The sequence below is a fragment of the Carassius gibelio genome, chromosome B16 (assembly GCF_023724105.1).
Source record: "Carassius gibelio isolate Cgi1373 ecotype wild population from Czech Republic chromosome B16, carGib1.2-hapl.c, whole genome shotgun sequence".
In the NCBI taxonomy this organism is placed as follows: domain Eukaryota; kingdom Metazoa; phylum Chordata; class Actinopteri; order Cypriniformes; family Cyprinidae; genus Carassius; species Carassius gibelio.
Genome location: NC_068411.1, coordinates 21,184,089 through 21,199,777, shown reverse-complemented (window position 1 = coordinate 21,199,777; position 15,689 = coordinate 21,184,089). Strand labels below are relative to the sequence as shown.

The 15,689-nt window shown below is 36.5% G+C and overlaps 1 protein-coding gene across 4 annotated transcripts; it reads left to right on the top strand.

The window, feature by feature from the left end:
- Nucleotides 1-2,043: 2,043 nt before the first annotated feature.
- On the top strand, nt 2,044-15,373 carry LOC127975008 (PHD finger protein 20-like protein 1). 4 transcript variants are annotated; one of them, XM_052578715.1, is made up of 24 exons: nt 2,044-2,190; nt 3,105-3,250; nt 3,618-3,786; nt 4,015-4,110; nt 4,949-5,033; nt 5,301-5,389; nt 6,865-7,051; nt 7,240-7,371; nt 7,545-7,609; nt 7,698-7,923; nt 8,138-8,281; nt 10,162-10,344; nt 10,551-10,610; nt 10,693-10,983; nt 11,078-11,260; nt 11,341-11,397; nt 11,505-11,606; nt 11,800-11,940; nt 12,114-12,298; nt 12,483-12,582; nt 12,744-12,939; nt 13,289-13,532; nt 13,634-13,799; nt 14,067-15,373. In XM_052578715.1, exons 2-24 carry the CDS (start codon nt 3,168-3,170, stop codon nt 14,207-14,209), a joined length of 3,327 nt encoding a protein of 1,108 aa, XP_052434675.1. In that variant the 5' UTR covers nt 2,044-2,190; nt 3,105-3,167; the 3' UTR covers nt 14,210-15,373. The 4 variants fall into 4 exon arrangements, with proteins under 4 accessions (XP_052434675.1, XP_052434674.1, XP_052434672.1 ...); XM_052578714.1 differs by having other exon boundaries at nt 6,862-7,051; nt 7,243-7,371; XM_052578712.1 differs by having other exon boundaries at nt 6,862-7,051.
- Nucleotides 15,374-15,689: the final 316 nt, after the last annotated feature.

The window sequence follows — 15,689 nt, the reverse complement described above, 5'->3', positions numbered from 1 at the left end:
CTCTTTTTTAGCTTAGTTCTGGCAAGAAATTCCTTTATTTTTTACTTTCCGTTTGCCAGCAGAAGAACACAAATGTATAATTTCTTGTGCAGTTCTTAGGGGACTGAAGCTTCTTTATATTAACCACATTATGTCTTAAAAAAATAGCTCACTCATATATTATTATTATATATTATTATATTGAAACTGAACAATGGTGGATGGAGTTTGTACAAATAATCAAATAATTTTGTCAAAGAGGCTGGCTAAATAGACACTGCCTAATAAATTATCCTGACCTCACCTGTTATCCTATCCCATATATCAGTGTGAACAGCATTTATCATCATTTAAACAAGCATTTATGAAATTAAGTTTAATATTTCTTTACATAACTATTCAGATTGTTGACTGACTCCAAGGGAGTCTACTCATGACAATGTGTAGTCTGGCTCTTTCCCAAAGCATTACCTCTGCAAGCCATGTTTGTTTAGATAAATTAGAATTGAAAAATGAAGTCAGCTTTTTTCACACACAAAATCTCATCAGATTCTCAAGAGCTACAGTTTGCTGTAAACAATGACATACTTTAAGACTGCACCGGGCCTGCTACTCCTGGCTGTGTTGGCCATAGTGTCTGAATCTTCATCCGGCAAAGATACATTTATACATTTTGTTAATTTTCACTTTGTGTACTCTTTTTACATTGTCATTGTCTGGTCGAAGTTTTGTTTTTCTTCATCAAATTGATTTAAAGTTAGTAAAAGAGCACATGTGAGGGAATTCTCTATTTTCTGTAAAACTGAATCTCTTTAGACAAAGGCCCTTGCAAATATGACCTTTCTAATGAGTCTGACCTAAACAAACTGTACAACTCAAAAGTGTACATGGCAGAACGGGTCACCAGACCTCTGGATGGGATGCCTTTCCAAATAGGCATTCTGAGCCTCAGGTGTCAGGTAAAGGCAAGATACAGTATAATCAGCTGTAATTGTATTTGTGTGCTATATGCATAATGGTGAACAAAAGGCTCAATACATCAAATATAATGCTTCCAAATATATTTTTTGATATAAGCTGATATATCCATGATATAGATATATTTAAATAGCCAACCTGGTGTGATAATTTTGGTCTTTGTATAAACTTTTTTTCAGCTTAAAGAACACACGGTCATGTTGCTTAAAAAAATAAATTAATTCATTATGATAGCCTATTTTAATATATATATATATATATATATATATATATATATATATATATATATATATATATATATATATATATATATATATATATATAATATTTTTCTTAAAGTGTCAAACAAGCATATAATATCATGATTTAAAAATAACTACGTAAATAAAGCTGCTAAGCTGCAGATGGCGTCAGAGGATCATGTGTTTATTTATAATTCGTACCTGCAAAATGGCAAAAGCTGTGGAATATATAAAGTGGAAGAAAGGAGACTATGCCCTCCTTCAGAAAAGTGTGTTTCTGTTTAAATTGTAGGATGATGATGTAACAGCTAATGTGTTTTTAAGGGAGTTAAATAGAAACATTCCATTTATTAGAATGCTAATTTAGTTCTTATAACACTGTTTTAAAACATAGCCTAATTCAAACCTGTGGCGAGAAGCGCATGGATATACTTGTATATATATGTTGTATATTTATAAATATGCAGATTTTTAATAAGCCTATATTTAATATATTTACTACATAAACTTAAAAACATTAATGTGTCCATAAATTCCTCATTAACAAATAAACATAAAATATCTTCATACTGACTAAAGCCTACATATGTTGATATTCAGATGATGTGTAGGCTACAGATGAGATTTTGTCCCATCCATGGCCAAAAGAAAATAATTATGGTGGAGTAATTTTATCCCAGCACAATGAATTTTAAGTTTTACCAATTCATGTAAACTTATAAAACTTCACAAAAACCATATTTGGCACTGTAGCAGAGATGGCGGATATCAAGCTGAAGTAAATGGGCTCTGTCTCTTTTACAATAAAACAAGCAAAGCGCAAAACGTCTGGTTATAGGTCACGTGTCAGTCTGTGGCGCTCGTGCCTTCAGGCGTTTTTTGCGTCGCAAGCGTGCGCGCGCACGTCCAGTTTGGGTAAAAATCAACTGAGCTGGAATGAATAGAAAACACTATAGGAATTAATTGCTATTCTCTCAATGAATTTTCAAAGGTAAATGTTTATGTCACGCGTATAGCGGCCATCAGAAAGCAACTGTCATTCTTCGATTCGTTTCAACAACGATAAAAAGTGGCCTGTCATTTTTTCTCTTTTTTGCACATAGTTTTATCCCCTCGGAACGGTTTAGCTAGGTCAGCTGGTACAGCATTAGCTGCTTGGCTAGTTCTGCTGTGCTAACTGGACAATGAGAGGTTTGACTTGAAGGTTCAACTGTAAAATAATGAGGTTATTTATTTTTGCTCGCGGGTTTAGTGACTCTTTCAGGAAAGACTTGACAATTATGTTCATACTGCAGGAAATTTGAGATACTCGTTAGCCAGTACCTAGCATTAGCAAGCTAAGATAAACCAGTGAAAAGAGTCAGCTACCCTTTTTTATGTTTTTCCACTCTTCAAATTGATTGTAGTTATTTTAGATGTTTGTGTTTTCTTTACAGGATAATCAGTTTTTAACATGGAGATTTAACTTGTGCGTTAGTGTGTTATAAGTGGAATACAGTAGCTGGTTAGCGTAGTTAGCCACTGTCCTTTCTGAACGATTTTCTATAAGCGTTGATGCATTAACTTGATTTCTGTTTTTTGCATCTAAAAGTCATACTTCGTGATACGTTGAAGTATGTAAACGTTAGACAAATATCTTAAGATATCTCCAGATATTAGTTTATCAGAATACAGTAGGTTGCTCAAAGGCCTGGTTTATTTTGCAAGCTGTTAAAATAGTAAGGCATAAGCTACTTAATCAGCTTGATTGAAACCGTGTATGTTTACTGGTCCATTTGCAAATACTACCTATGCAAATGCAGTGCATGTTGAAGCAGTCAAATTGTTTGTCTGTTTTACTATATAGTTGGTATAAGTGATGATTGTCTAAGTGATATTGTTCATAGATAATGTATTTTTTCATAGGTCCATCCATAGGACGAGAGAGAATTTGTGTCTTGAGAAAGACCTGGTAAGAGTACACTCAGAATGAGCAAGAAACCTCCAAATCGACCAGGGATTACTTTTGAGGTTGGTGCCAGAGTTGAGGCCCAAGACTACCTGCAAAAATGGTATGAATTCGTTTTGAAGGTTCAGTACAATCACTATTTCTATCAAATATTTGTTCAAACAGAGGGTTTTAAACTGTGGTTCGACTATGGCTTTAAGGTAGTGCTAAGGGACTGTGGACATTTTAATAGAAAAATCTATATAATAGTGTAAAAATGTTTATGACATTTAAATCTTTTTATTATTTATATAAGTCAATTAATATAAGCTTTCTAAATTTAAGGATGCTTTTAATTTGGACTCATTTAAAACAAATTGGAAGAACACTGAAGCATTTGTCTGTTTATGTGTCACTTTCTTTAAGAAAAGTTTTAAATGTTTTCTGTGCTTGTTGTTATCCATGATCCACGTTGAATGGTTTCTTTGCAGGTACCCTTCCCGTATTGAAAAAATTGATTACGATGAGGGGAAGATGCTTGTGCATTTTGACCGTTGGAGCCATAGGTACGATGAATGGATTCTCTGGGACAGCAACAGGGTTCGACCATTAGAGAGACCAGCGCTTCGCAAAGAGGGTCTCAAAGAAGAGGAGCTGTCTGTATGTTTGCAGTACTTCCACTTTTCATATGTTTATGATCTGAAATGTCTAGGATGACATGGCAAGCATGAGAAATGCAGGGAACTTTGTTGGCTTTTAGAGTATGTATGTCGAATGAAGCTGCAACTTTATTGACGTTTTCAGCCACTCAAATGAAATAAAAGAAAATCTCATTTGCTAATCAGATGAGTGATTGATTAATTCTTGTCTTACAAACATTTCTGCCAGGAGAGACTCAGCGAGATGAGAGCATCTCGCCTTCCTGAGCTTCCTGAAAGTACAGAGAGCACAGAGGACCAAAAAGACATACCCCAGCAGAGACAAGTACATACCTCAATTGCCCATCTACCTTGATCTGGCTCTCTCAAACTGCTTGTCCCATCATTGTTTGGGTTTTTCCTCCATCTACATAGCCAAAACCTTTCAATGTTTTTCTTTGGGCTGCAAGCAATCATCCATTTAAAGAAAAAAAAAATACATAGACCTTTGTGACTTTTATTTAAAGAGGTGTTGTTTCACTTACTCTACTGTACAGAAGTTTGGTTTTGGTAAGATTCTAAATGAACTATCTTGTGCCCATTTATTATTCAGTCTAAAAAAGAAATACAGTGATATTGTAAAATATTTTAATAAATTATTCCTGTGGTGACAGTGCTGCTCAAAAAACATTTATTGTTGCTGTCAGTGTTGAAAACAGTTTTTTGATGCTTAATAGTTTTGTAGAAAACTATCTTTCAGGATTTTTTTTGTTGAATATAATGTTCAAAAGGATTTTGAGGTTTTTATTTGAAATATGTTCTTTGAAAGAAAAAAAAATCTCGCTGACAACAAACTTTTGAATTATGCCATATTTAGAGAAAGCTTTACCAAAAATATGATTAAGAATCTATAAATACAGGTGAAAGTTCTGTGGTTTTCTTAAAATGGATTTTAAACACTATTCACTTATCTGTGTGGTTGTTAAACTACTATAATCAGCTTGTCAGGTGCTACATGAAGTAATCAGTGGTTTGCGGTGTGTTCATCACAGTTTGTTCTGCTCTAACCATTCACTTTTATGATCACAGCACATTCCATATCTTCAATACAGGCTTGGTTGCATTTGTATGAGTTGGTGAATATAATTAATTGCATGTCTGTTTTGTTTTTATTGCATTTTTAGGAATTGGGAGATGGTGAGGAAGTGCTTGCCCGATGGACGGATTGCCGCTACTACCCTGCCAAGATTGAAAGTTTCAATAAGGAAGGTAAGATCACCTAGCTGATCCTTCAGGGCAGAAATCTAATTTTTTTGTCCTTTTTCAATTAAGAAGTTCAGTCTAATTATCATTCAGTTAAAATGAATCTGTCTTTCTTTGGTTAACTAATGATTGTTCTCAAATGCATAAGAAAAATTACTTAAATGCTATTTTAGGACGGATAGGATTTAGCAAAATGCATCCACAGGTTCAGCAATCTTTGAAATCAAATCTAAAAGGTGAAGAATTTATTTGCTGTTATTTTGTTTACTTTAGGCACGTACACTGTACAATTTTATGATGGGGTCATTCGCTGCGTGAAAAGAATCCATATCAAGTCCATGCCAGAAGACGCAAAAGGACAAGTAAGTTTATTAAAGTGACTTCACAGAGTCCTCATTAGTTCCTTTTTATTTTTCTAACAAATAGGTTCTAATAAATTTAAAGGGGTCATATGACGTTGCTAAAAAAAAGAAGACATTTTGTGTATTGAAATGTGTTTGTGGCTTTAGGTAAAAAAAACAACAACAACCACACAAACTGTACATTATTTTTTCTCCTCTATGCCCCTGTTTTCTGAAACCCATCGATTTTTTATAAAGCTCATCATTCTGAAAAGCGAGGTGTGCTCTGATTGGCCAGCTGTCCAGTGTGTTGTGATTTGCCGAATACTTCAAGCATGTGATGGAAATGTTAGTGCCCTCACCACCGTGTTCCGTGTACCGGTGCGACGAGACAAAACCAATAAATCCCATTACAAATGAGGCATTTGTTGCATCCAGTGGGTACATATTTACTGAATATAATGACTTGTACTACCTTTTTACTCATTGTTGCATCGCGCCGTGTAAACATAAAGCCATGTCTGCATTTGTGATCAGAGAAATGACAAACAACTAGCACTGCTCTACACATCTCAAAACTTGCATTTGAATCATCAGTGGCAAATCCTTTAAATGTAAATGAGTACTTACAGGCTGTGAGTCAGCGTTATTTGTCCAAACACCAGCATTGTAGGCTACTCTCCCAGTAAACATAGTCCTTCGTAAAATGTGCTGCACACATCTGAATATTTGGGTTGAACAGTTCTGGAACAGTGTTGTAAAAACAACTTAACCACTGATTTCTTGTCAATGCCTTGTGTCCTCTTTCGGAAGGCCAAACATAGTAGCTTCGCTTCCACAAAGAAATACAGCATCTCCACAACATTGCGGCTGCAGTAACAATATTACAGCGAGAATCAAAGTTGCTCCTCCTTTCTTTGTGTGAACATTTGGGCGGCATTATGCAAATTTTCCCACACAGTGACGTAGACGTAGGGGCGTTCAAGAGGCATTTTCGGAGGGCGTTGGCGAGTCTTAACTTTTATTTAAAAAATATCTCTTTGGGTTTGAGACTTTAGGGATCTTATCTACTCATGAATAGCTTGTAACACACCAAAGAGAAAAGAAAACTGGAAATCGCATCATATGACCCCTGTAATAGATTTGCTTTTCACAGCTCGATCATTTTTGAGAATGCTTTATAGTTAATTGTATATTTCAGTGTGGCCCTCTATAGTATTGTCCTTGACCTCTTCCTCTCTTTCAGAAGGTAAAATGCATGGGGTCAATCCTGAATAATATTTGAAGACACAAGCAGCTGGTCCACACAGCTTACAGTTGCGTCTTTGTGCCAGTCAGGCAGCTCAGGGATGCCAAATCACTTTATTCTTCCTCCTTAGTTACCTTTACTACTTTATTAATAGCTTTTTTTCTGCATTTTAGCCATTGTCAGAGGTGTGTTTGTGACTGGTCCATGTCAGATGTGACTGATAGTGCATTGGTTTGTGTTCAAGCAGGACTGGATCGCTCTGGTGAAGGCTGCTTCAGCTGCAGCCAAGAATAGAGGAGGAAACAGACCACGTACCAGCGCCAACAGCAACAAGGACCGAGAGGACAGGAGGGAACAGCGATCAGATGAAGAGCTTGACGATGACGAAGAGGATGATGATGATGATGATGATGAGAGTGAATCAGAGAAACTTGGTATGTGATTTGTTAGGACTTTTCTTGCCCAATGAGTTTCTGGATGCTTTACGGTGAAGCTCTCCTACTGATTTGTGTTCAGTTATATATCTTTCAGAAACCTTTGTCATTTGGTTTTCAGATTGATCTTAAATCAGCACCTTGTTCATATTGATCAGCCACATCTGTTTATTTCCTGTTTCATGCAGCAGAAATGGACTCAGAAGAGGAGGATAGTAAGCCAGCTATTGAAGTGCTTGAACCTGCTACAGCAAAAAGGAGGAACAAAAGACAAGGCAACTTGTGCAGCAGTAAAAGGACGCGTCTCAGCAAGGTGGCAGGTAAACAATATTGTTGTGGAACATGATGGCCTTAGAGTCAAACATGTTCTGAATTCATCTTTAATAGTGAGAATCATCATGGCTTCAATATTTATTAAATGGACTGTAACAGTAATTAAGCAGAGCATAGTGATTATGACTTTTGTGTGTGATTTTCCTTTCTGATCATCAAGGGTGTGCTGACACTGAGTCTGAATGCAAAGCAGAGTCAAAAGAGCTTCCAGCGACATCACAGCAGGTATAGATAAAACTGACATACTGGTATCAACATGATGATCACTGTAGTGCACACACTCGGTCATGTTTACTTCTCTACCACCTTTTAGAAAGCGTCAGGTGCCGATGTCAGTCCAGCTGATGAGAGATCCCAGTCCCTCAGTTGTCAAAAAAACCCTGCATCCCTCTCTAGCCCATCCCTGTGCAAGTCTCGCTCAAGAACACTCAAACATGATTCGGGAGAGTCCACCACTAGTAATCAGAACACAACCGGAGCCCCTGATCCCAGTCCTTCAGCCAGTTCAACACACACCCTCCCAGACAGTACACACACAGGTATGTAGTGTTTATCCATTGTCAGGTATCAAAAGGTACAACAAACTCACCAGCACCAGAAAAAAATTAAATAATAATAATAATATATATGTATGTAAGCATGTATGTATATATACATTTAAATATATAATATAATATTTAAATTTATATATTTATGAATTTAATATAAATATAAGTAGATGCAAAAATAACATGCATATCCGTTTTTGCATAGCCCCTACCAACTCCCCTCAGAGGAGAAGACGATCTCAGCGTCTAGCAACAAGCTCTGACCAGGCTTATCCCTCTTCACCGCACACAAGGGATTCCAGCACTCACCCTCCTCCTCCTCCTCCTCCAGATGACTCTCAAAAAGCTGGTGAAAGACATAAACTTTCTTTAGTAAAGCTTATGGCATAGTTAAGCACTTAAAAATGACGGTTCAAATGTTTTGCACGATTTTCAAATGTTTAAGACTCATACACTCATCAATACTGCATTTTTTTAAAAAAATTCTATGTTTTTAAATATAATTATTTGAAAAGCAAAACTGAATTTTCAGTAGCCATTTCTTCAGTGTTCAGTTACTTGATCCTAGAGAAACCATTCTTATATGCTGATTTGGTTCTCAAAAAACTTAATGTCTTATCATAAATGTTTATAACAGTTGATATTTTTAAAAAAAGTTTTTTTTCTGGATTCTTAGAATAGAAAGTTAAAAAACAGCATTTATTTGAAATACAAATTGTCAAATTTAGGTTTGTAACGATATACCTGTATGACGATATACCATGATATAAACATGTACTATTATCATACTGTGTACATTTGCTTATCTATGGTATTGAGAGAAAATAACAGACACAGAATCTCACCTGCGCCTAGTCAACAACTTTCCACCTTACTGTTCTCTTTCTCCACCCACACGTAGTGTTGTCATGATACCAAAATTGTGTGGCACACACCAACATGAAATATGTCTCTTACAAATCTGGAACGCAGTCATTCTTTGAAGTATCGATACTAATAAATTTAGGAATCGTGACATTTTTTATTTCCTAGAATTGCGATACTTTTGAAGGATCGATGCACCGTGCAACCATACCCATGTGTACAGCTGAGACATTTGAAGGACTGAGACGGAGGATTGATGAATAAATAATAAACAAAGCTGTAAAATAATGACGAAAGCCCTGCTATATAAATATATATGCTAATCTGTTTGTTTTGCATGTTTCTCTGTGAATGAGCGGCGTTGTGTCATGTACTACATACACAAGTATGCACCAGCGTGGCTTAAAGTGCCAGGTTAATAGTGCCTGCTGTCTCACTATCTGAGGACATGAACACAAACACTGAGAGCCTCACTGAGAGAACAATTAATAATCATTTCATCATTTTATTTGAGAAAACCAGTCAAAAACAAATAAATTAACACTCAAAGCTCTTCAATACAACCCATCCAAATAAAAGTCTGCTTTTTAACTCGAAGAAATTGACAGAAATTACAATTGTACTATAATGTAGCCTACCTCTAAAATAATAATAATAATAATTTACATAAACATTGGGGAATATAATTTTTTCCCTCATTTTAATTTAGTAAATCTCTGTTGTGCAGCCCTTTGCGAAAACATAAAATAAAGCTTTTAAAACATCAAATAAATTGTAAAATTTGTATGCATTTTCATTAACACCATTTTTGATAGTTTATTTTCTATTAAATCATAAAAGTACAGAATCCAGAAAAATTAAGTCAAACCAGAACTTATTAATTTGTATGCATTATTATTGATAAATATAAGTTATTAAACTAATAAATAATAAATGGTAAAAATTTTCTTCTTTTTGATTAATGAAATTTGAATAAACATATGCTTTCAAACATTTGGTCAACCCCATAAAAAAAAACCTTTTTGATTGTTTAATACCGTATACCATGAAACCGTATATCCATGGTATTTTCTGAGACTATTATCATACCGTGAAAATCTCCAACCGTTACAACCCTAGTCACATTATAAATCTCTTTACTGTCACTTTTAATCAATTTAATGCATCCTTGCTTGCTGAATAAAACTATTACTTCTAAAAAAAACAAACAAAAAAAAAACTTACTGACTTAAAACTTTTGAAAGTCAGTGAATACGCATACCAATAGAACCGTTATGAATAGTAATAAATACCTTGTAATTAAAATTGCATAAACACTTGATCTGTGTAAATGATGCATGCTATTTTATGCATTTATTTTTTTAGTTGAAGACAGCAGCACTGAAGTTAAAACAGAAGCTCCTCCACAAAAGCCAGTTTCAGGAAGCCCATCCACAGCTCCACCTACTAACATTGCTCAGTCACCAATCAGTGAGAAGGACAAGATACCTGATGTGTTATCAAGTAATCAGACAACACTGGAAGGGAACTCACCTTCTGTAGTGACAGGTTGGTTGGCCTTAGAATTGATTGTTTCTCCATGAACCTTTTGAAGGACACTTTGTGTTTCGTTGATATAAACAGCAAAGTCACATACCTGGATATATTGAAAATATCAACATTAGATTGTGTTATGTTAATGGTTGTAATGGTGTTGCTGCTGGGCTTTTGTGATAATTTAGATACTATGTATTATCTTCTCATTTTATGTTTAGCTGCATGTCAGAAAGTCCCTTCCAGGACTCCTAAAGCCAACAAACATGCCAGAGAGCCAAGTATGAATCATCACTGCCTTCCACTCACTTCAATTTGAAAGTCTGTATATATGTCTTACAAAGGTTTCCCCTTCCTTTTCAGTCATTAACACCAAGAAGTCTGATGACCCCAATGCTACCAATGAGTCTTTAATAGACCTGGACCATAATAAATTTAAGTGTAAAGTCCCTGGCTGCTCTAAAGCATTCCGGAAAGCAAAACTGCTGGACTATCACCTGAAGTACTATCATAACACTGAGAAAGAAATCGATGGCGAGGTCTGCTCACCAGAGAGGGTGGGCCGCACCAGGGCCACGTCTGCTTCCATGCCTACGAGCACCTTGTCAGATATGTCAGATAACAAGAGACGCAGGACCGTCTCTACTTCTTCCTGTAAGTTTTTATTTGTCAGGCTGATTTCAGTGAAATGGCTGTGGAATTAACAGTTATACAATTAAACTGAATGATCTTCTCTTTGTGGTCTTAGCTCTGTCCTCTCAGGGCTTCATGCTTCAAATGGACAGCTCTGGCTGTGCGAGGCCTCCTAAGTTCTGTAAGAAGAAACGTTCTTCTGCTTCTGTCAGTTCAGACAGTACAGAGGTCTCCCTACCACCTCCCAGCTTCGATAATCTCCACGACAAGATTATCAAGAAGGAAAAGCACCTAGATGGTGAGCTATTTCTTTAGATTCTAAAGACGATAAATTAGATTTTTCCATTTTCATCTTATGGATGTTTATTTGATCTTCAGGGCTTTGTATAAAGACAGAGCGGAAATTCAAACTGGAGGATAAATGTCAGTTGTTTGGTCAGTTTATGGACTTTTTTTTTTTTACTAATCTCTTTTTTTTATCTCAATTTTACGTTGTTTAACCAAGAAGTTTTCATCAAATTTTGTATTTATTTTCTATTTAGTGAAAAAGAGGGATAAAGACAGAAGGGACAGGAAGGAGAAGGACATTTTCCGAATTAAACAGAAGAAAAAGAAAAAAAAGAAGAAGAAATCAAAACTGCACTGTAAGTTATATGTTTGCCTCATTTTCAGAGGTCTTTTTACTTAAAGGTTTTACAAATGAATATTTGAATCTTACATCTGTGAGTTAAAAATTAGAGCAACTTTCAAATTTCATCAATTTCGACTTGCCTCATTTCACTTTAGCCATCTATTTGGTGTATGAAATGAGTGTCATATTGTTCTCATTATTCTAAGGTTACTCAGACCTGGATGAGATGTCGTTGGCTTATTTGGATAGGGCGTCTTCCCCAATACATCGTTCTTCCTCTAGTGCCTTCAAGCACAGCACCTTCCAATACCCTCGTGCCATACTGTCTGTCGACCTCACCGGGGAGAGTATGTCTTTTCATTGATTTACAGCTTTTTGTAGCCGCTTTCCAATAATGGAATCATTTTACCATTCAATTTTAATGTGTTCTGTGGCTAATAGATAGAAGTCAGCATGAATATGGTGTCAGTGATGTGATGTTGAGCCTCATTTCATATCCTACTTCCTTTTCCTATCTCAGACCTATCAGACATCGACTTCCTGGAAGACTCGACCACTGAGAGTTTGCTGTTCAGTGGAGATGAGTATAACCAGGATCTGGACTCGATCACCATGGAGGACTTCCAGGATGAGGATGATGATGGTGCCAATGAAATCGTTCGTTGCATCTGTGAGATGGATGAAGAAAACGGCTTTATGATTCAGGTAGGTTTACTCTAAGATGAATTTTGAAACTAGTTTTAATGCTGTCTGTAAATATACAATTTCATGCAAGAAACATCTTGAGTGTTTTAAAATGGTTTTGAGTACCTATTTGGTGTCCTTGTTTTGAATCTGCTGTCTGTAAAATTGCAAATAATGGTTTCTGTTGTTATCTCTGTCTTTACAGTGTGAGGAGTGTATGTGCTGGCAGCACAGTGTGTGTATGGGGCTTTTGGAGGACAGCATCCCTGATCACTACATATGTTACATCTGCAGAGACCCTCCAGGTAACATTCCTGTGTGTCAATACTGTGCACAAAGGGTCAGCAGGAGTTTGTAGCTTTATCTTCAACAGTTTATTTAAATGGAAATTAAGTTTAAGTACAGAAAATATAAAACTGAAATTGCTCCGAAGTTGTTAATGAACTGTATTTGTTTTTTTTTTCAGGTCAGAGGTGTAGTGCTAAATACCGCCATGATAAAGACTGGCTCCAAAAGGGCCACATGTATGGCTTGTCCTTCCTCACAGAGAACTACTCGCATCAGAATGCCAAGAAGATCGTGTCCACTCACCAGCTGCTGGCTGATGTTTACAGTGTTAAAAGCTTGCTTCATGGCCTTCAGCTGAAGATGGATATTTTACAGTAAGAGACACTACCTTTCCAGAAGCATACCAAATTTTTGACATGTGACATTTTTGAAAAAACAAACATATTGCTACCATAAAAACCATCCAAAAAGAATTGTTGCAAAGATGGGTTAAGCTGGGGCAGGGCGATAAACTGCATGGTAAAAAAAAAATGTTTGTTGCTAATGATGAGAAGAAATTTTGACTCGTTATGGATTAACCTAACTGCCTGTGATACAGCAAACATGACAACAACATGTCTCAATTTATGTGGACAGTCCAGAGCTTCTTGAGCTTTTTTACAGTTTCTCTGAGAAAAACTACAAATACACTCTCACAACTCAACATTTTTTTTTTTTTTTTAGAAACAAGCACAACCCAAGTTTGCACTTGTGGGCCCGGTCTTGGGTGAACTCTGATGAGGACCAGCCTATGGGTGGCGTTCCAGACTGCCTTCATTTCCAAGAGCACCTCAACCAAAACTCGAGCCCTGAAACTTATATTACCAGTGAGCACAGCTACCAGAAACCTCCCGGTACAGGCCTCGAACACTCAAGGGATGAGCAGGGGACGCAAACTTCCTCTCAGTTTAACCGAAAGGAAGAAGAGGTAAGCATAGGACACTTAAAACTCCAATCTGGATAGGTTCAGTATATGAAATGTACATTTTGAACCGATTTTGAAATCGGTGCTCTTTATGGTTTGTGTAGGTGAGCAGTGCCATTGCTCTGTCTGGCTGTGTGAATGACAACAATAAGGGCTCCATGGAGCAGGCTAGGAACTGTCTGCAATGGCAGATGAACCTGCTTACACACATAGAGGATGTTCAGAACCAGCTCTCTGGCCGAATGGACCTTATCGAGAAAGAGCTTGATGGTAAGGGTGAAGCAATATGGAAGGTGCCATTATAAAGTCTAAATTATATTTATTGCCACATGACCACGGCTGGTCAAATTTGTTAGCGCTAAGTTAACGTTAAATGTCTTGCTCATGAGCACAGTTGTCATGGATAATGATTTATACATTGTGTATCAGAAACCTTTTGCTTGCTTTTGCCATAAAAAAAAAAATTCATGCAAGAAGCAGAGAAGAGTTTTGATATTTTGTAAAGGTTTCGTTCTCTTTCTCTCTGTCTGTATGAAGTGCTCGAGAGTTGGTTGGACTTCACAGGAGAATTGGAGCCCCCTGAACCCCTGGCCCGACTCCCACAGCTCAAGTGCCGCATCAAACAGCTTCTGACGGACCTGGGGAAAGTGCAGCAGATGAGCACCCTCTGCTCTGTGTGATGCACACATTATAGTGTGTTTTATGAGCTTCTGACGAAACCTCACGCTTTTTGCACACAACTACGTGTTTGAGAAGGTTTTTTTCAACATGATCCTCCTGTTCAGTAGATGTGCTCTTTTGTGAAGTAAAACGTTGGCCATCGCCAAATATGAAACGAGGAAAATTCACACATAATGTGCGAAACAGGAAGATGTTGGTGTGTTCATGCTAAAGTCTATAAACATATCTGCTTGAAGAAGTTTTTGTTCTCCTAAATAGGAAGAGCTCATTATAGCAGATTCATTCTTTCTCATGTTCACAGAAGGGATTATCTGTTTTATAAAAATAAAAACCTGAAGAGGTCACAACACCACACCCAAATTTAGGTTTTCACTTCTTTTTTTTTAGTTAGACCCCCAAAGCAGATCCAGTCTGTATTTCCACTCTGTGAGCTTAAGGAAATATGAACTGAGAGCGGACATGTTTAAGAGTTCTCTTATGTTCAAGGAAAAAATATCTGGTTATAAAGGTTCTCACCACTTAAATAGTAACTTTAAAGTGCCAATAAAACAGACCACTGTGGTCTTATTTTGTTTGTTTTTTTCTGACACAAAGTCCAGGATTTACACGTTTTTGAAATGGACTAAAGGTTCACAATGCCCACAAGCTCATTAGACCAACAACTAGATAGTTTTCATACAACTCGTCTAATACATCAGCATGTTTCTCTACAGTCTTGAAGGATGCTGTAGCAAGTCACAAGAAAACGGGCTACTCTAACTTTATCAAGGATCTCCAGAGATAGGTGAATCTTCTCACTAATGTCTGTTTATCCTGTTGATAATTTAAGAGTTGCTACCGTGAACTAAGCTAATCCTGTGATGGATGTAAAGGCATATATTCAATCCATTTTGTTCATTTGTTTCCCTTTGAAAAATAATTTATGTACAGTTTTTATAACTGTAAGGAAAAACAAAACAAAAAACTAAGGCGTAAGGGGATAATTCTTGAAAATGCCTGTTTAATCTCAATTTCTATTAATCTGTACAAAGAGTGTTTTAGAATTTAGATTTAAAACTTGAAGTTTCTTTTGATGAGAAATACCAGCTGTACATTTAAAGAGTTTATTTAAAGACCTGATGTAATTATATGTATGTACAACTTCATTAAAAAAAAGTTCTCAAAATTTTTTTGTGTATGGTCATCATTTACACTTAATTATGCATTGATGTAACGGTGAGTTTGTAACTTCATTTTGTAAATGAGAGATGTAACTTCACACCGCTCTGGTTATGTCTATTAGAAGTGGTTTTCAGGTGATTGATTTTGCTGATTCTTTTTAAAGAAGTGCTCTCAAGAGTTCAAGCTTGGCTGCTCACTTTATGATGTCCGAAATGTTCTTGAAATGCTGGTGCAGTGTGATGCATCCCGTGGCCAGTGCTGGTGTGTGGACCAAGAAGGCATGGAGATCTATGGAACCAGGCGGAACGGAAAGCCCTA

Excerpts from the sequence above, each read along its gene's own strand:
- LOC127975008 (XM_052578712.1), top strand. The coding sequence starts at position 3,168 with ATGAGCAAGAAACCTCCAAATCGACCAGGGATTACTTTTGAGGTTGGT. Across the intron at positions 10,345-10,550 it reads CTCACCTTCTGTAGTGACAG|CTGCATGTCAGAAAGTCCCT; the intron begins GTTGGTTGGCCT and ends TTTTATGTTTAG. Across the intron at positions 11,607-11,799 it reads GAAGAAATCAAAACTGCACT|GTTACTCAGACCTGGATGAG; the intron begins GTAAGTTATATG and ends CATTATTCTAAG.